General features: G+C 64.8%; 2 protein-coding genes across 2 annotated transcripts in view; one reads left to right on the top strand and one right to left on the bottom strand.

The window, feature by feature from the left end:
* STK32C (serine/threonine kinase 32C) overlaps window positions 1-3,226 on the top strand; it is a 28,050-nt gene extending 24,824 nt beyond the window's left edge. Inside the window, exons 10-11 of the mRNA XM_044240760.1 lie at window positions 1,739-1,806; window positions 2,614-3,226. Of these exons, the coding sequence (XP_044096695.1) occupies window positions 1,739-1,806; window positions 2,614-2,752 (207 nt within the window). The 3' untranslated portion in view covers window positions 2,753-3,226. The remainder of the gene's footprint in view (window positions 1-1,738; window positions 1,807-2,613) is intronic.
* A 2,032-nt stretch (window positions 3,227-5,258) lies between these two features.
* DPYSL4 (dihydropyrimidinase like 4) lies at window positions 5,259-17,468 on the bottom strand. The gene is made up of 15 exons (XM_044236855.1): window positions 17,464-17,468; window positions 17,344-17,416; window positions 15,748-15,836; window positions 14,993-15,177; window positions 12,980-13,144; window positions 12,386-12,447; window positions 12,210-12,290; window positions 10,935-11,003; window positions 10,444-10,564; window positions 9,515-9,671; window positions 9,084-9,225; window positions 8,340-8,510; window positions 7,834-8,013; window positions 6,215-6,380; window positions 5,259-5,350 (listed from the first exon to the last, which is right to left on the bottom strand). Exons 1-15 carry the CDS (start codon window positions 17,466-17,468, stop codon window positions 5,259-5,261), a joined length of 1,758 nt encoding a protein of 585 aa, XP_044092790.1.
* Between the last annotated feature and the right edge of the window lie 589 nt (window positions 17,469-18,057).

The following is an 18,057-nucleotide window of genomic DNA, read 5'->3' as shown; positions in this document are numbered from 1 at the left end:
GAGCTATGCGAGACTGCTGCCGCCGGCTCAGCCGCTGCACCCAGAGCTGCCGCGGGGTCACGCATGCCGTGGCCCCCACCGTCTGCCACGACCCAGGGGCCAGGCTTGCCAAGGGAGCAGGAGAAGAATGGGAAGCAGCATCCCTGTGCCCTGAATGTTCGAAGGCCGAGGTACAGACTTAACATTGTGGATGGGGACACTGGTCACTGCCCACGCGGACTGTGACTTATTTGGAACCCAGGCTGCTTTGAGGGGGGCAAGACCTTCTCCGGCTCCTCCACCATAACCCGGGGACGGCCACGAGGGCTCTACCAGATGCCATAGGAGGGCGTCTTGTTCATGCACTTGTGGCCGGCAGTGGACGCAGCAGCCACTGGGTAGGGCTGGGGTCGCTGCTCATGAGGTGGGCGTGGCCAGGTGTCTGCTCAGATCTCGCGTCCAACAGACGGGTGAAGGCAGTCCCCCTTGCCCAGGTGTGCTCAGGAGAGCGGTCACAGCTGTGCTTGGGAAATGGTGGTGGTTTCCCATCAAGGTGGCTGACGACAGCTGCTCTTGTACCCGTGGTCTCCCTGCGTGTGTGCACGTGTGCGCGCGTGTCTGAGTGCTCAGTGTCCACCTCTTGGAGTGTTAGGAGCACTGTCTGTGGCACGTCAGATGTCACTAGACCCCGGGCCTCGAGGTGACCTCCTCGTCACCACAACCTCACTACCTGTGACTGTGGTCACTCCCACCTGGTTAGGTGCGGCTACGTTACGTCCAGGCTTCTGTCGTTCTGGCATGCCGTCGTCCGCGTGGACGGCAGGGAGCGCCGTTGTAGACAACAGGCAGTGCAGAGCTGCTCCGTGACGCCCCGGCCCTCGCCAGCTCCTTCCTTAGCTCCTTTTGAGCCTCCAGGTGAACACGGTCATCCGAAGGCCCTTGGTTCTTGACTCTGGAGTCTGTCGACCCCAGATGGACTCTAGCTGCCCGCTTCTCTTGAGACTGTCCCCCTCGGCACTGGCCCCGGCTGTTCTGGGATCCTCACTGGGCTGTCATGTCTCCCAGGATACGGGAGCCACCCTGCAGCGTACTCCACCCCGCTCCAGGGGTCTCGCCAGAGGATGAGCTCGCCGGGCATGGAAGGATGCCCCATGCGGCCGCGTAGCCCACGTCCCGCCCTCGCACTGCCCTCCGGCGCCCACCCAGCATGTCCTACCGAGGCAGGGAGCGCCTTTCCGACCTTAGCAGGCTCTGCACCGGCCGTGCTGCTGGCGACTGGGCCGTTCTGAGGCCAGGAGGGCCGGTAGAGGCAGATCTGGGGGGGCTGCTCTGTGCCACCTGCAGGAGCCTGAGCGGGGGTCCCTCTTGCAGGCTCACAGGACGAATGTGCCCGCCTGTACCCACTCAGAGGCCCTCCCAGGTTCTGGGGTCCAGCTCCTTCCTTCCCACGGCCTTGGCTTTGGCGCCGGGAGGGGAGGGAGCTAAGCCAGGGGTGGTATCTGGCCAAGTTGTGCTGCGGAACCTGCCCTCTTGTCCGCGTCCGCTCCGAGGCAGGAGCTTCAATCCTGGGCATCCTTTGGCCCCTGGCTAAGGGTCATTCAGGAGATGCAAACCCCCAGATGCTGTGGCTGCTGGGACAGTTTCTCCAGCAGCCCAGAAGATCTCCAAAGAAAGCCACAGGTGCAGGCAAAAGGAGGACAGGCGGGGCGGGAGGCCTCAGTGGCCACTATGCTCATCGGTCTGTTTTTCTGACTAATAGGAGAATGACTACCTTCAGGACTGCCTTGATGCGATCCAGCAAGACTTTGTGATTTTTAACAGAGAAAAGTGAGTGTGTGTTGGGGGTGGGTAGCAGCAGGCCGAGAGGGGCTTGAGGCACTCGGCCACACAAGTCCTGAGCCCCAGCAGCCATGAGGCACCAGGGGGCCTGGGAAGTGGACAGCCACTATCCTAAGGCATCTGGGGAGCAGCCCTGTGGGCAGAGCGTCGAAGTCCCCAGTTCAGGCTTGTGCGGGAGGAGTCCTTGGGAACTTTCAGTTCTAAACAGGGGCCTAACAGCCAGAATCTCCTGGGGAGACACTCGGTGCACTGCCCAGACAGATCGACAGCTCGCGGCCCTGCGGAGTCGTGTGGACTGCTACCAGCTACTCATTCCCTAAACCCCTACTGAGTGCCAGGGGCTGTGGGTCAGGGTGGTAAGAGACGCCACAAACTGCCAACACACCTGCTGCAGGGGAGGGAGGAAACCTGCCCCATGGGCTCAGGACAGGAGGGGCAAGGAGGGCATGGAGGAGGCAGCTCTGAGCTCTCTCCTGCCTCAGTGAGCAGGACAATGTGTGGGCACTGGTTTAAGGCACTGGCTTCTATCGCGGAGGTCAGAGGCCTGAGTGAGAACAGACTCAGCCAAGCTCTCTGCAAAGCTTTGTTCCAGAAGAGCGGACCCACCAGCCCGTTGCACGAGCCTCAGGCCACCATGGTCACAACCGGGCGCTGCTGGGCTGGGTGTCGCTCTCAGTTCCCCGCAGCGCCCGCGGGGGCAGGTCCAGCCGTGTTCCCAGTCCTCGGACAAGTGGGCACTGGCCACGCGTGCCCTGGGGCTGCTGCAGAGAGCCCCTCGTTGTGTTTCCCCACCAGGCTGAAGAGGAGCCAGGACCCCGCAAGCGAGCCCCTGCCCGTCGCCGAGTCTGGGGACGCTGTGGAGGACCGGGAGGCCGTGCGCCCTGCGCTGCCCATGTGTGGCTCCCTCTGTCCCTCCCGCCTCAGCGAGAGTTAATGCTGCTTTGGATACTCATCTGTCGGGACGACGGGACAGGCGGAGGGCCGTGGCCCCTCATGGACGTTCTCAACCAGGCAGCCCCGCTCCTCCCAGCATAGCGCCGGCTGGTGGCCCCGTTCCTCCCTGGTCCGGATTTCCCTGGAGCCCACGTGCTGGCTCTCGGAGGCACCGGGCACGCGGAGGCTGTCAGTGTGGCCGAGGGCTGCACCAGGAGGCTGAGTGCCCCACTCCCCGGAGGCTCTGTTCCCTGCAGTTGTGGCCTATGGCCTCTCCTGGTGGCTCCCTGACCTGCTTCCCCTGACCCATTCCCCCTGGTGGGCACCAGCCCTGCGGTGGCCACTGGACACCATGCGCGGGCCACCAGGGCCCACTCAGGCTTGCGCTTCCGGGGGGAGGTGAAGATGTTTTTATAGATACTCCTGCCGTGTTTCTGTAGATTTCTCACCTCTGAGCATCACGACATAAGAGCCATCGTGGTGTCCGTGTGGTGTGTGTCGCGTGCCCATGGCCGTGGGTCTGTCCAGGATCTATCCACAGGCTGAATGGCTCCCCCAGTCCCGCAGCTGCAATGGGGGCACCCTGGGGGCACAGGGCCTGCCCCGGAACCAGAACCGCAGGTCACGTGAGGGGCTGGCAGGGCCAGGCAGAGGAGGCAGGCTCCCAGCCCCACTCGCCAAGGGCCGGGCAGTGAGACACATGACCTCATGTGCTCACATGGGGACCCAGGGCTCTGGTCAGCAGCAGGCAGCCAGGATCCAGAGGTGGCCAGCTGCAGGATGCCCCGTGGGGGGTACCAAGCGCCCAGGAGTCTAGGTGGAGACCTGGTGATGTCGGAGACTCGAGAAGGGGTTTAAGGTTTTGTAAAAGTAGGTGAATCTTGAGCGGACAGGTGGCCCCATTGGTTAAGTTCAGATCTTGATCTCGGGGTCTTGAATTTAAGGTTTCCTGCATTGCTGGCAGGGAGGTGGGTGTGGCCTGGCTCTGTGATCATCTCTCTCACTGGTACCTGAACAGGGGCCCCAGCAGAGCCCCAGAAACCGGACTGGGAGGCTGCACTGACCCTGGGCCAGCAGGAACATGGAGACCACCAGGTTGGACCTCTCCAGAGGCCGGCCTGGACCATGGTGGCTTCACCAGAAGCCCAGATTCAAGGGTGGGGCTGTCTGAGTCCCCCAGAGGACACAACTGGTCAGCACCGGGCGCGGGCGCCGGCACGGATGCCGGAGTGCCAGCAGTGTGGGGGGTGGGGCCCATCCCAGACCGTCAAGCTCCCTTGCCTGGCGATCACGCACACCCTGTTCCTAAGCGAAGACACCCTTCTGGGAACATCCCACACTCGGAGGAAGAACTGGGACCGTTTCTTTGAAGCAGGAGAGCTCTGCTCAGCCCGGCCGTTCCTCCTCCTGAGTCAGAACCTGGGGCGGGGGTGGGTGGCTGGGCGTAGACCTCGGGCCAGGGACACAGCCTCCCGGCGCAAGGGGTCGGAATGTGGGCTCAGGTCTCCAGCCCAACCGTCTCCCTCAGAGCCCCTGGCCGTGGGTCATGCCAGCCTCCGTCTGTCTGGCTGTGCTCGGATCCAGTGGGCCTGGATTCGGGCGTGGCTCCCAGGCCCCCTTTCTCAAGGAAGAAGGGCCCTGCCCCCTCCCTGCTCAGAGGCGGAACAGAGCTGTCCCCGGGGGTGGGCGGCACGGCCAGCGCGAATGTTCCCGAAGGGCCTGTGTGGAAAGCGCCCGCGGGAAGATGAAGTCAGGGTTCCACACCAGCAGCTTCTAGCCCAGACGCCTTTAATCGCCCCGATTCCTGGGGGTGCGGGGCGCAGGCCGCCGTCTGGGCTGCGCGTGGCATGCAGCTTCCTGGCTACGGTTGTCCTCGATGCACAAAACGGCTGCTCTAGTCGACTACGGTGACGTACACTCAGTGGTGAAGGGACAGCATCTCAGCTAAATGACCCTAAGCCCCGGAAACAGGCGACTGCGCGGGCGAGTTCGGGCCCTGGTAACGCGTACGAGCGAGGCCGTCCTTCGCTAAGTGCCCCGCGCGTCCCTGAAGTCTCAGCGGCTCTGGGGCGGGGGCCGGCTCGCCGGGGGCTCCCCCACGCCAGGAGAGAGGAGCTGGCAGGAGGCTTTGCAGGGCCGTGATCCCCGGGGGAGGGGGAGCCAACGGCCTGAACCTGTGGCCTGGCCTGCTGTCTGCACATCTGTGAGGCCCCGGGGGATCCTGTGGGCCTGGTCGGGCGGCCGCCCTGCCTCATGGAGCACCAGGCTGTCCCCCGGGCCACCATCTCCAGCCTCCTCAACCTGGCCGTGAGACCCCTTCTCCTTGCGTGGGCTCCTCCTACGGGACCTGGGACCCCAGAAGGGGAGTTTCTGGGGCAGGGCAGGTGAGGCCAAGCACCTTTCAGGTAAATTCAGCAAAGGGACGGCTACGTGAGGTGAGCGGCCCCCACCAGCCGCTGCTGGGCGGCAGCGGGACACCAGCGACTCGCCGGGCCGCACGGGGACGCCTAGGACAGCGAGGTGATGTTGGAACGGCCGCCGGGAGGCGCCATGATCTTCTGGGCCGTGCGGCGGGCGATGTGGTCGTCAGCCTGAGAACCTGGAGAAGAGGCGTGAGGACGGCCGGTCGCACTGGCTGCCCCTGGGACCTCGGCCGTGGCCACTGCGCCCCCATCACCCACACCGCGGGCAGCCCGGCGCGTGGACGAGGGGACCGGCCGGTGCCCCCATGCTGTGGCCGGGGTGCCCAGGAAGTGCGGCCGGGGCGAGGCCTGCTCATCCCGCCGTGGGTCTCCGTCCCGTGGCTGGAGAAAGCTGCCCCCCGATCTTAAGCTGTCCCTGGGGTTTCCAGGGGGAAGTGCCCAGACCCTGTGTGTCCGGAGGCGAGCAGGGACTCTGTCAGGATGGCTGGGACATCGGGGGCGGGAAGGGGGAGGGTCAAGCTCCGGTTTGTGGGGAGAAGCCAGGCTCAGGGCCTTTGCGGGAACCCACCACACGGCGTGCCCGACCAGAGGCCCTAGCAGCAGCCGGTGCACCAAGCTACCTGAGCCTTCCAAAGTGTCCCCACGTGTCCCCTGGGCTCACAGACCCCTCCCTTACGTGCCTCCCGTATCACCCTGAAAGTAGAGGGGCCGGGCCCCACGTGGTGCTCAGGTCGCCACATTGGATGCCACGCTCCCCCCTGGGCTCAGAGGGACGGCGGTCTCCTCAGCAGGACTAACGCAAGGAGGGGGTCGCTGGGGCTGTGCTGGGGCAGACGCTGGTGCAGGACGGGGTTTCCCCACAGGTCCACACCCCGGGCCCCCGGAGGTCGGGCGGAAGCATGTTCTGTCCCCAGGCCCCACACTGCCCGGTCTGCGGCCTTGCTGAGCTCGCCTGCAAACAGGCTGGGCCCTGGTACCTGGAACCCCAGGGCTCCTCCCGCCCCGACGATGCACCAGCACAGCACCCCAGCTCCACTCACCAGACAGGCTGAACCCCGACCGGTGCAGGTTGCGCACGGGTGGGACCGAGATCTTCCCCGGGCAGGACGCCCGGGCCTGGGCACTGCCCCCCGGCTTGGCGGGCACCATCACCTCGTGGACAGGCCCGTCGTAGAGGCCTCGGGGCACACCGTGGATCTCGGCCAGCTGCGGGGCGGGGGGTGGGCGGGGATGAGGGGGTCTGAGCCTGCTCCCTCCGCCCCACGGGCCCCCTCGGCCGGGCTCCAGACCCCCGGACCCCGCCCGTGGAGGCGCTCCCCTCGCGTCCACCTCCACGCGTGCACGCGCATGGCTCTCTCCTCACACCCGTGCACGCAGCTCCTCCTGGCCCTGGGGCTGGGCAGCCGGGTCCTGGGCTGCAGGACGCCCCTCAGACAGGGTGGCCCCAGCGAGCAGCCGCTTCTGACAACAACGCCGGCCCTGACAGCTCCGCCTCCTCGCTTCGGAGGCCCCAGCCGAGCACCCCCTCCAGCCTGGAGGAGGCCCTGGGTCTCCCTGAAAACGGCCCAAGGCCAGCGACATTTGCCAGCGGCTGCAGCAACGGATGAAGCGGCCCGTGGAGCCGCGGAAACGCCCTGTGTGCTTGTGCCCCCCGCGTGCGTGGCCCTCGGGACGCGTGTTCAGACTCGTGATGGCGGCCGGCCCTGCGGGGTCACCACGGGGTGTTGGCTCAGGTCAAGTGGACCAGCGTGAGGCTTTGAGTCCGCCCACCCCCCATCACCCCGGGTGAGGGCCTGGGAGCCCCTCAGCTCTCTGAGTGCCGGCGCTGCCCGAGGCCAGGTCTGCGGCCGGCACCATCCGGCATCCGCGTGTGTCCCGGGTCCCCCACACCACTGAGCGGGAGGGAATGGGGGTGCCCGGCTTCTGGCCTGGACTCTGCACCTCCACCGGCTGCGGGGCTGTCCCAAGGCCCTTCCCGCAGCGGCGGGGTCGGGGCAGCGGCGCAGCCCCCACAGCCGGAGACCGGCAGGTGCGTCATCGCAAATTAGAGCGGATTCCACCGTCCTTCCTGTGTGCTAAGGAGACCACCGTCCCGGCCCCCAGCCCGCCCTGGAGGCTGGTCCTCCTCACTGTGGGTTCAGACAACATCCTTCTACAAAACGGGGCAAAGCAGAAATGTGTGTACCACATGCACGTGTGCGTGTGTGTGAGCCACCAGTGCGCACCCTGGGGCCTAGACAGACGCGGGGCACCCGACAGCGGCGGTGGCCAGCTCAGCCCGGGCTGTGGGAAAAGCGCTCACAGCGTCTAAGCTCATAAACGCTGCTGCGGAACCTGCACATCCCCCCGTGTTTACTCACACGCACGTCTGCGCACCGGGCTGCGCTCGGGACAGCAAGGGGCCAGGCTGCCTCTCCCGCGGTCTCGGCAGCTGTCCTGGGGCGGCGGCCCCTACAGACACTGCAATGCAGCCGCTGCCCAGCCCCCGTCACCGCGTAGCCCGACGCCCCCCGGGGCCAGGGCACTGCCGCCCGCGCCCTCGAGGAAAAGCCTCGCAGAACGCCATGCCCCCCCGCCGGGTCCACCCCGACCCCGCCCTGTCCCCCCAACCCGACCCCCGCCCCGTCCTCACCCCGACCCCGCCCGGCGCGGGCCTTACCCGGTTGCGCGCCTTGATCCGCTTGTAGACAAAGTCGGGGAACGTCTTGCGGGGGATGAAGCGGCCAGCCCCGGGGGTGACGAGCAGGTTCCCGTCCTCCAGCACCACCCTGCCCTGACTGACGACCACTGTGGGGGCTCCTCGGCACTCGAGGCCTTCAAAAATGTTGTACTCCACGTTCTGGGGAGACATGGGAGGGTCGGGCCGCCAGTGCGGTGGGGCGGGCAGCATCCTCGGAGGCTGGGGCACCGGCTCTCGGACCTCTGACAAGGCCGGGCCACGCTGGCGGGGCCGCAGTTCGGAAGGAACTGCCCACGGCCGGCTGTCCCGGCCCCTGAATCCCGTTCTCGGGACAGAGGGCAGGCAGATGAGCCACTAACAGGGCTGAGTCAGGTACGAGGTGCCCCTGCCCAGGGCTGCGGGGCCGGGCCCTGACCTGGACCTGAGCCCGGACCCTGACCCAGACCCTGACCCTGACCCTGACCTAAGAGCCAGGATTCTCTTACCAGGTTGTGGCTCTTGGCAGAAATGATTTTTGTGGCCTTGGGGTTCCAAATAACGAGGTCAGCATCCGAGCCCACGGCCACGCGCCCCTTCCTCGGGTACACGTTGAAGATTTTGGCGGCGTTCGTGCTGGTCACGGCCACAAACTCGTTCTCGTCCATCTTGCCTGAGGCCTGGGAAGCAAGAGAGCCAAGTTCGGGGGTGGGAGGGGAGTCCAGGCTCCGGGCTCCCGCGTGGACAGCACCCCCCATCCCTCAGGCAGCACATGGTGTCGATAGAGTGTGGACCCCGGGGTCGCTCTCTGGCTGTGCACGAACTCCACGCTTGCTGTGAGTCAATGAAGCTTTGACAATGTCCGTGTCCCCTGAAGGATGGGACAGCGCCCCCCGGATGACCGGGTGGCCTGAGGAAGCAGGACCTCTGCTTGGGGAGGGGTCGGGGCTGGAGTTTGGGGGTGCAGGCAGTCTGAGGAAATCTGAGGTGTTTGGGGGAGACTACTAGCGGCACAGAGGGCCATCCCATAGGACACAAGGAACCCCTCTCCTGGATGCTTTCTGTGGGTGACGGGAGTCCAGGGGAGGACCTGGCTAGCCCGCAGAGCTGGAGGTCTCCTCCGGGGGGCCAGAACCAAATGCCCAGTGAGCCCACCAGCCCTGCCCCCCTTCCATGTGGCGTGCTTAGTAGTCTGTGGCCTCCCTTCCGAGTGAACTGCATGTGGCACGGCCCGTGGCCCCCACGCCACTCACCACACATTTCTCCCAGACCACAGACATGCGCTCCTCGATGCCGTTGGTGCCCTCGGGGATGAGCGTGAAGTTGTCTTTGCCGACAGCCTTCTGGGCAGTGGTGAAGGTGCAGTGGGCACTGCCGGTCACCTGGAGGTCCCCACTGAGAAACGTTGGGGTCAAGGGAGCCCACGGTGGCCCAATTTTTGTGAGCCAGCAAAGGCCACCATCAGCTCTGTCCCCCTCCCCAGCCCACACAGCCACGGGGGCTGGAGGGTATCCAGGAGAGCTGGGCAGCACTGCTGTCCCCATGTAGGGCACAGGAGGACTGGGTAGACCAGTGTGGGGCCTTGGCCAGGGACGTCTGGCCCAGTGTTTGTGCAGAAGCTGGAGCTGCCCGCAGGCTGAGGAGCTTGTGGGCAGGGCTGGGCCCCCCTGGAGCAGGTCCCTACCTGGCCAGCAGGGAGGTGAGGTGGTCCCCGGTGCTGGGGTCTGGGTTGATGGGGGGCGATGTGACGAAGGCTGCGGCCTTTGCCCAGTTCTTGCTCCAGTAGTGCGAGCCACTAGCGCCCAGGCTGGCAGTGACGGGCTCCCCGAACACGACCACCCCTGCCGTGAGACCCATGAGAGGCACCCAACCGGCCTGCATGCCCCCGGGGACCCGGGCAGGGTGGGGAGGCTGGCCCTGTGCTGCTCATTTGCCCTGACTGCCCCTCCATTTCCCGACACTGGACAGCTTCCCACACTGGGGGTGGGGGCCTTGCTGGACCCGCTACCCCACACCACCTGCTGGGGGGTCAGGCCTGTAGGGGAAGCAGCCGGGCCACGGTCACGGTGAGACATGATCAGCTGTGCCTGCCCCCGCCTGAGGCCTCTCCCGATAGACCTTAGTCCTCTGCACCCCAGCCTCCTCCAGCCACGGGTGCTCTGGGGGCAGACCCCAACCCGCAGGCTGTGCACCCCAGCAAACAGTGATGTGGGGCTCCCGCGGGGCCAAGGGGGCCAAGTTCCATCACACATAGAATCAGGCTGTGCGTGCACACAACACACGCCTGCACAAGCGCGCACGCGCACACACACACACCCACACACGTGTCCAGCTCTGTCCCTTCTGGGCAAATGGTGCCAACAGGGGAGCAGCTGCTACCCCAAGAAGACAGGAGACGGGGCCCCACCTGAGGCGGGATGGGGCACCTGTGTCTCCACGGGCCACAGACCCGAGACCCCCCCCAGCAAGAGGCCAGGCAGGGCAGCCCCGGCTTCTTAGACGTGTCTGCTCTGAGCCTCTGGGTAGCCAGTCAAGTGCTCTGTCCTGGGAACGTGACCCCTGACCCCCAGAGAGCTCCCCGCACGAGTGTGTGGGGACCAGCCGGGCACTCACCCCTGAGCTTGGCTTGGGCGATCACGTCGGCTGCATCCTTGCTCATCACTTTGGTGACGTACAGGGGGCAGTTGGCCTGCTTGGCAATAGTGACGGCACGGTACACAGCCTCAGCCTCCACCTGGGGAACACGGAGGCGCTCAGCCCGGGCCAGGGCCCCGAGGCCTCCTTCTGACCCTTACCCGGGGATCCTGGGCCCAGGGGGGACACTGTGTGTGGCTGAGGACCCCGCCTGTGGCTCAGTGCCCAGGATCTGGGTTGATCTGTGCAGTATCAGAGCCTGTCCCCACCGCCTTCTTGGCCTTTGGGAAGGACCTTAGGGCCACCCATGGTCATGAGGGGACATGAGCCCGGGGGGGGGAGGGCCCACTGATTCACACCCCCCCAGAGGGGAACACGTGCGTCCCCATCTTGCCCTGCCGTGAGGTCAGGGCCGCCACCAGGCAGAGGTGGTCTGCGGTGCAGTCAGGGCTGGGGTAGCAAAGCCCTACCTCCTCAGGGCGGCTGAGCACGTGGCCCTCAGGGCCGGTGATGCCAAGCTCCAGCAACCGCTTCTGCTCCTAAATAAACGGACAGGTCACCACACTGCAGCCCAGGGGCAGCTGGAGCCCCGCAGAAGCCCCTCTGGGTGATACCCAGGAGACCCCACCTCCGAGAGGAGCCCCGGCCCCCACATCTCACCAGCGCCTGCCCCCACATCCCCGGTGAACCCTGACTCCCCACATCTGACGTGAACCCTGACCCCCAACATCTCACATGAGTTCTGCTCCCCTAAACCAAGCCCTGGACTGCCAGGCCCCCCAAAATCACAAGCTGCGGAGAACTCAGAATGGGGGAGGAGGGTGGGTCTGGAAAGGAGTGACCCCAGCTCCCTAAGTTACAGATGAGGCACGGGGCTTGGAGAGCGCACTCTGCCTGCTGCACTGGTTTCGCTGGTGGGGGCAGGCCCACGGGTATGCTGGGGGCCTGCCATTGGGGTGGACAGACCGCATCTCCCCCAAGCTTGCCCTTGAAGACCTGTGCCTGAGCAGCCTCTTGCGTGAACGGAGATGGGGATGCCAGGCTCCACCATGGAGAAGGCGGGAGAAGCAGAAGCCCATGGGCCCAATAATGAGACTCGCTAACATAGTGGGGTGTCTCCCAGGCGGCCCTGCCCACCCACCTGTACACTGAGCTCACCCACAATGTTCTCCTAACCACGCCGCAGGGCCTGGCCTTGGACCAGAGGGGCACACGCAGCACACGATGCCCTCATGGTGGGGCAGGTGGACCAGTTATCTGGGAACCCATGTGCCCCTTCCCAGGGCTCACCGCCTTTGAGCTTGGGATGCGCTGAGCCCGCCCTGCCAGGAAATTTCTCTGCGGGTCTGGAATGCCAGGGGGTTGTGCTGCGTGTGGCCCTGGGAGGAGCCCCCAAACAGCCCAGGGACCCCAAAGTGCCTGCACCTGGGGGCACCCATCCCACAGTCTGGGGCTTGAGGGGCAAGCATGGGACCAGACCCTGTACTCAGTGGTCAGAAGGAAAAGGACCAGCTCCCAGGGCGGCCTCAATCCACAGGGGCAGAAAGCACCAGGAAACCCCATCTCAGTCCCCCCAAAAGTTCTGGGGAACTTCTGGTAAGTGTGATAACAGATAATAAGTGTGCTACGGCCCAAAGCCCCCCAGGCTCTCCCAACTCCTTGCTTGCTTGTGGGGTGACGTGCTCAGTGTGCGTGTCTAGGAGCCACCCCTGCCCCTCACCGCCCGCTGGCAGCCCGCTCCACACCTCCTGCACGATGTCCCCGTTCTCGGCGTGCACTTGAGCCAGCGCACCCAGGTCCCGGATGATGCTGAAAATCTCGTACATCTGGGAAGAGAGTGGACAGGCGTGTGGGCGGGGCTGTGCCGTCAGGGGCGGGGCCGCCGGAAGCACCCGCTCTGCCCTCCTGACACCGGCCTCACCTGGCCGTCCGTGCACTGGCACCTGTCCTTGTACGCCATGAAGACCAGGAAGGAGTTCACGCCTGCAGGAGAGGCAGGAGGAGATCGGACACTCAGCCGCTGGCGGTCAGACGCCCGGGGGCCTCCACTGCGGCCCGATCTCCTCCCGCAGGAGCCTCGTCCTAACTAACGCGTCAGCTCCGCCACGGAACGCTCGTGCGGTTTCAGCTGCAGAAATTTTGGTTAGAAGAGGCTGAGCCTTGTTTACCGACTGGCTTGTTTGAGCACAGGCGGCGAGAATAGGGTTTGAAAGGGTTCTGCTCCCAGGAAGAGCTCAGACGCTACGGAGACGCGTGGCCCGTGTCCCAGGGCACGACAAGGGGGCCGACCGCTAAGGACAATTACAGACGCAGAGGCAGGTGACCTCCTCGTCTGCATCCTCTGGAAGTAGAACAGACCTTCAATTTGTCCAACTTCTCCCCAAATTCAACTCCCCCAAGCGCGGGGTCAGGCAGAAGCAGAGCCCAGCCTGGCCAGCGGCCCAGGGAAGTGCACCTTCCCAGCCAGAAGCAGGGAGGCCCAAGCTCCCATGCTCGCCTCGGGCGATGCCCTCACCTTTGTCCTTGACCAGGGCCTCCAGCTCCTCGCGGATGCTCTCGTGCCAGCGGGGGACGTCCACGTGCAGAGAGTAGTCGCAGCAGGCCGCGCCGTCTGCGCGCTCCCGCCACTGCTCATAGGCCGTCAGCAGGCTCACACCCGCGTCGGGGAACACGTGGTCCACTGAGGGGGCAGTGCGGTCAGCCGGGCCCCCACTCTGGTCCCTGGGAACCACCTTGGCCTCCAGGGGAGACTGGCTTCATGTTCCCAAGAGACCAGGAAGTGCATCTGGGCCATGGCCCCCTTCCATGGGGCTGGAGCCACTGTGAGCCTGCCCACTGGTTCTGTCTGAAGAGGCAGCCCCTGGCTTTTCTCTGAGCAGAGAGAGGCCAGATCCAAGCCCTCCTACTCCCTGATGGCCATCCCAAGGACCACCGGTGGCAGTTAAGGGGCTTAACCTCCCACACAGGGCCCAGCGGGAGGGCAGGAGGAGAGCGAGGCGGGGAGGGGCGGGGAGGGCGCTGTCCCTGGTGCCGGACGTGGCCCACCTGCCCGAGCCGCGGCAGGAGGCTGGTCTCCCTCCCTTGTTTGCACCTCACTGACTATACACACCTCCAACGGCGCCACCCGACCCCTGGGGAGACCAAGAGTGCAGGCCACGGCGCTGCCCCTTCCCCTAGCCAGGCTCAGGTCCAAGTCCAAGCACTGCTCACAGCCTCTCCTGAGTGCAGGGAAAGGGCTCGGAGGAAGGGTGGCCAGCAAGAAGGCACGCCCACCCACGGGTTACTGGCCAACGCTGTGCCTTCCTCCAGTGCACCCCTCATGGGACCCCTACCCTACAGTCCCTCTGCGGCTCCAGCCCGGGGCTGGCAGGCTGAGGAAGACACAGCTCGACAGAGGCCAGCCTCGTGCCTGTGGCATCTGTCCATCCTCATGGTGACAGCTCATGGCTCGTCTGATGCCTCGGCACGGGCACGAACCGGTGACAAGCACGAAGCTGTCCTGGCCACCGTGGCCACCGGCGACAAGCATGAGCCGTGGCCAAAAATGGCCAGTCTCCCCGGTCCAACTAAAACGCGGATCACTGTCGGCCGGTTTTTTGTTTTGTTTTTTGCCTCATGGTTGAGTAAACCAAACCAACCCATGATTCCGGCAAGGGCGAAACACCGCTTGTGCAGTAGCCCAGAGTCCTCGGAGCAGCCTTTCTGGTGACAGCAGTGACAGCAATGACAGCTGCGCCAGGCACAGCAGAGCTGCTCACGGGCACAAACGCACCCTCACCCCCTTCTAAGGAGGGTCCTCCTCCCGCTCGGTTTGCCGAGTGTGACTTCTAAAAGTTAGCGCGTTCCCCACAGCCAGACAGCTGGGACGCAGGGCAGCCAGCTGCGTTGGGCCAGGGTTAAGCCCGGCAGAGAGACGCTGCACCCACCCTGGGGAGCTGTGGCGTTCAAGGCCACCAGAGGAGGGGCTGGGGCTCGTCCGGGCTCTGAGCTCCTCCCAGTCAAGTTCACCACCGGCAAGCCAACGCACCTTGCGAGCTGTTAGGTGGGGCTTCTCTGCCGAGCTCCCATGTACCAGCTGCCGCCCGGCACAGAGCCGGCCCGAAACAGGGCAAGGATCTCTGCCATCCTCTCCCTAGAAACACAGCCTCCTTCCTGACACAGGCAGGGATTTCACTCAAACCAAGCTTGAGTCGGTTTCAGACAACACGACCCCTCCGTGTCCACAAGGCATTTCGGTTTTGAAAACCTAGTCCCTGGCCAGCTGCCAGCTTCCCAGGAAATACTAAATTCCTGGGCGCACATGCATTTGCTCCCGTGGAAACCCCAGGGGCGTCCCCGAGCTACCAAGGCAAGATGACTCACCATGCAAATGGGGATAACAAAAGAATATGCAAGGCTTTCCTAGACTGAACAGTAAAGGGAAACAGACCCCAAGAAATGCCTATTGTAAGGCTCTTCCCGCAACACACGAGCTTGGCCAGTGAAGCAAGGCGTGGGACGGGTCCCCCCGACACAGGGAGAGACTCACAGATCATGGTGGTCCCTCCTGCTAGGGCGGCCTTGGTCCCCTGGCAGAAGTCGTCTGCTGGGGTCATGCCCAGGACGGGCATCTGCAGCCTCGTGTGGACGTCAATGCCGCCGGGCAGGACCAGCAGGCCATGTGCGTCGATGGTTTTGATGCCTCCGGGGACAATGAGGTTTTCTCCAATTTGTCTGAAAGCAACAGAGATTTCACTGGTTACAAAGAGCCTGGGTCAGAACACGAGCAGTGAAGCAGGGAAGCTTCTGCTTGGGCTCCTGGAGGAAAAGGGCAACACGGCCAGGACTTCCCTGGCCTGACCCCTGGAGATCCTCAGAGAGCACCACACCCCCACCAGGGGCTCAAGACGGTCACATATAGGATCCAGCCTGGGCTGGCCTGACTGCCCTTGGGACGTCCAAGGGCCTTCCACGTGCCGCTGTACGGCCTGGTGGCTGGAGCCACGCACGACACCAGCAGAGAAGCGAACAGGTGCGGTCAGCAAGGACTTCCTGAGCACCTGTTGTGAGCCCCAAATCATCCTAAAGCTGTGATAACAGGAACGAACGAACGTCCTGCTTCCCAAAACCTTGCCACTAACTGGCGAGATGTTTGATCACTCAGGGCCTGGGCCAGAGCTGGGTTTTGGAAAAGGAAAAAAAAAAAAGAAATCTAGGTGGCTTTCACCCAAAAGTAAACGTGTGGATAATCTGTGATCCGTGTGTACGCTGTGATCTGTGAAGACCCCGGAGGCACGGACTCACTTGATCACGCCGTCTTCCACGTACAGATCCGCGCAGAAGGACTGGTCATCGTTGACGACCTTCCCGCCCTTAATCAAAAGGCGGTCGCTCTGCCGGAAACAAGGGAAGATGGGTCCGTTTTCTCCACACCCAGTTCTTCAACGTTGTCCCGTAACTTCCCACCCTGGGACTATGCGCGAACCCCTCGGCCGCGGTCTGTGTGCCCCGAAGCAGACACGGAAGCCAGCGCGGCCACCAGCTCCAGGGACGGAGCAGAGACGCGCAGCGGCAGGACCGCTCGACGGCGGCTCCCACGGGCCCCAAGTAGGTCCCGCACCCGCCTGGCAGCCGCGTAGCCTTGCCAAAGGCACAGTGACCCGCGGGGGCCGGGGCGGGGGTGCAGGCGTAGCAGCGAAACGCGTTACATTCAAATGGCTACCACCTAATCCATAGCACTGGGCTCGGATCAGAGGCGGACACAGTCCCACGGTCCCACCCTGGCTGGAGGGCCGGCTCCCCCCAGGGCTCCTGGATGGCCGCTGGGTCCAGTTCATACCAGCATGCTGTGGCCTACCGTGCTGCCAAACGTGGGGGTTAGAGCAGCGCCCCAGCAGGCAGGGTCCCCGCCCCGGTGGGGGACGGGCTCCCAGCGCAGGGAGAAAGACCAGGATGAGAAATGACGCAAGGCCGTCGCAGGCAAAGCAGAACACAGAGGCTGGTGTCGCAGCGCCAAGGGAGAGGCAGTAGGGCTGCTTCCGGGGCAGAGAAGGGCCTCCTAGGGGGGCTGGCTGGACGTGAAATGGCCAGGGGCAGGGTTCCAGGCCAGGGGACAGCCCCTGCACGGGCCGTCAGGCAGGAACAAGCTTGCGTCGATACCGGACACGAGAAGGAACAAGCTTGCACTGATACTGAACATGAGGTGCCAGAACGTTCCGCACGGAAGGGTGAGGGGCTGGGAGCCTGGTGCAGGTGGGACATGCTGGGCTTGGGGTGTCAGTGGGCCCCCCTGGGGGGGCTTGAAGCACGGGTTTGAGCACGATCTGGTGAATCACACTGATTCTGTGTAAAAGTAGAATGTGCCGTTTGAGGGAGGAAACGGGGCCATAGCCTGCAGCACGTGAGCCTGCGCAGGTGAGATGGGGGCCTCGGGCCAGGATCCTGGGGCCGAGCCGAGATGGGGCCGAGAGGGGCTGGGAGACGGGCAGGCAGGAGCGGCTGATGGAGAGGCCGTGGGGTTGAAGAGCCAAGTCAAGACCATGGGGTCGTGGTGCTGCCTGGACGCGGGGGAACAGAGGGCCAGCAAGCGGGGCCGGCGCTTGGCGGGACACCCGCACAGCCTGGAGCTGGGGCACGGGGTGGGGGTGGACCCAGGGTGCGGCAGCAGTAAACCCACTTCGAAGAACCCGCTAAATGGTGGGGAAGGGGTGGAGAGGGGCAGAAAGCGGGGCCATGCGTGGAACGTCGCACGGTTGTCGGGGTGACGGTCGGACTCAGCAGAGCAGTGTGGGCCGCAGCACGGGACGCGAGCAGAGGCCGGGAGTGCAGAGCGCTGCGCAGGAGAAGCCGGCTCCCGGCCCTTCCTCCGCCCCCCGTGGGCGCCTCTGCGCTCCCTCTGACCTGACCGGGCAGGAGCGTCGGGCCGACCTCACAGGGAGGTGGGGCCCTCTGCCGGGGCTTCCACGAGTCCACGCTGTGGCCAGGCCAGGGCTCCAGCCTGAGGTCGGTGGCTCTTCACGCACCATCGGCCGACGCCACGGAGCCAAGCTGTGCGGTGCCGTCCGCAGGAACCCCGTGGGACGGCTGAAGCGCCGCAAAGCCCGCACCGTGGGACCCTTACTGCGCTATCCTCACATCTTCTTGATCTCCGTGCGGACCACGTTCTCGGGATTCTAGTCACTAGGAAAACCACCACCCGCCATCCACACAACAGCTGACACACGGCCACAGGCCACAGGCAGCCCCAAGTAAGCCCAAGGAGACCCAGGACGGGAAGGCTTTGGGCAGAAGAGACCTGTGGGCTGTGTCTCCCCCTGTCCCCCGTTAGGAAGAGACTTGTAGTCACTACACTTCAATACCCCTCCCCTTTCAGGCGCCTGAACTCAGAGTCTGGAAACCATCCTGGGTCTGGAACGAAGAGGGTAGGCCGCTGGGACACTGTGCGATGCCCATCGGGAGGAGCGTGGGAGTCACCCGGAACAAGGTGCCTCACCTCTGTCCCACCCGACTGCAGCCCAGAGCTGGCCACTTGGCAGGCTTCCCACACCAGCGGGATCCCGAGCCAGTCTGCAGACAGGACCCCCGCCTGCGCGGGAAGGACAGGGGCTCCTTCCT

The sequence above is a fragment of the Neovison vison genome, chromosome 2 (assembly GCF_020171115.1).
Source record: "Neovison vison isolate M4711 chromosome 2, ASM_NN_V1, whole genome shotgun sequence".
NCBI lineage: Eukaryota > Metazoa > Chordata > Mammalia > Carnivora > Mustelidae > Neogale > Neogale vison.
This window is presented reverse-complemented; position numbering and strand designations above follow the sequence as displayed.

Coding starts and splice junctions, on each gene's coding strand:
- DPYSL4 (XM_044236855.1), bottom strand. Junction 15,837..17,343: donor CGACGCTCCTGCCCGGTCAG/GTCAGAGGGAGC, acceptor TGTTTCCGGCAG/AGCGACCGCCTTTTGATTAA. Junction 12,291..12,385: donor GCCAGTGCACGGACGGCCAG/GTGAGGCCGGTG, acceptor CTCTCTTCCCAG/ATGTACGAGATTTTCAGCAT.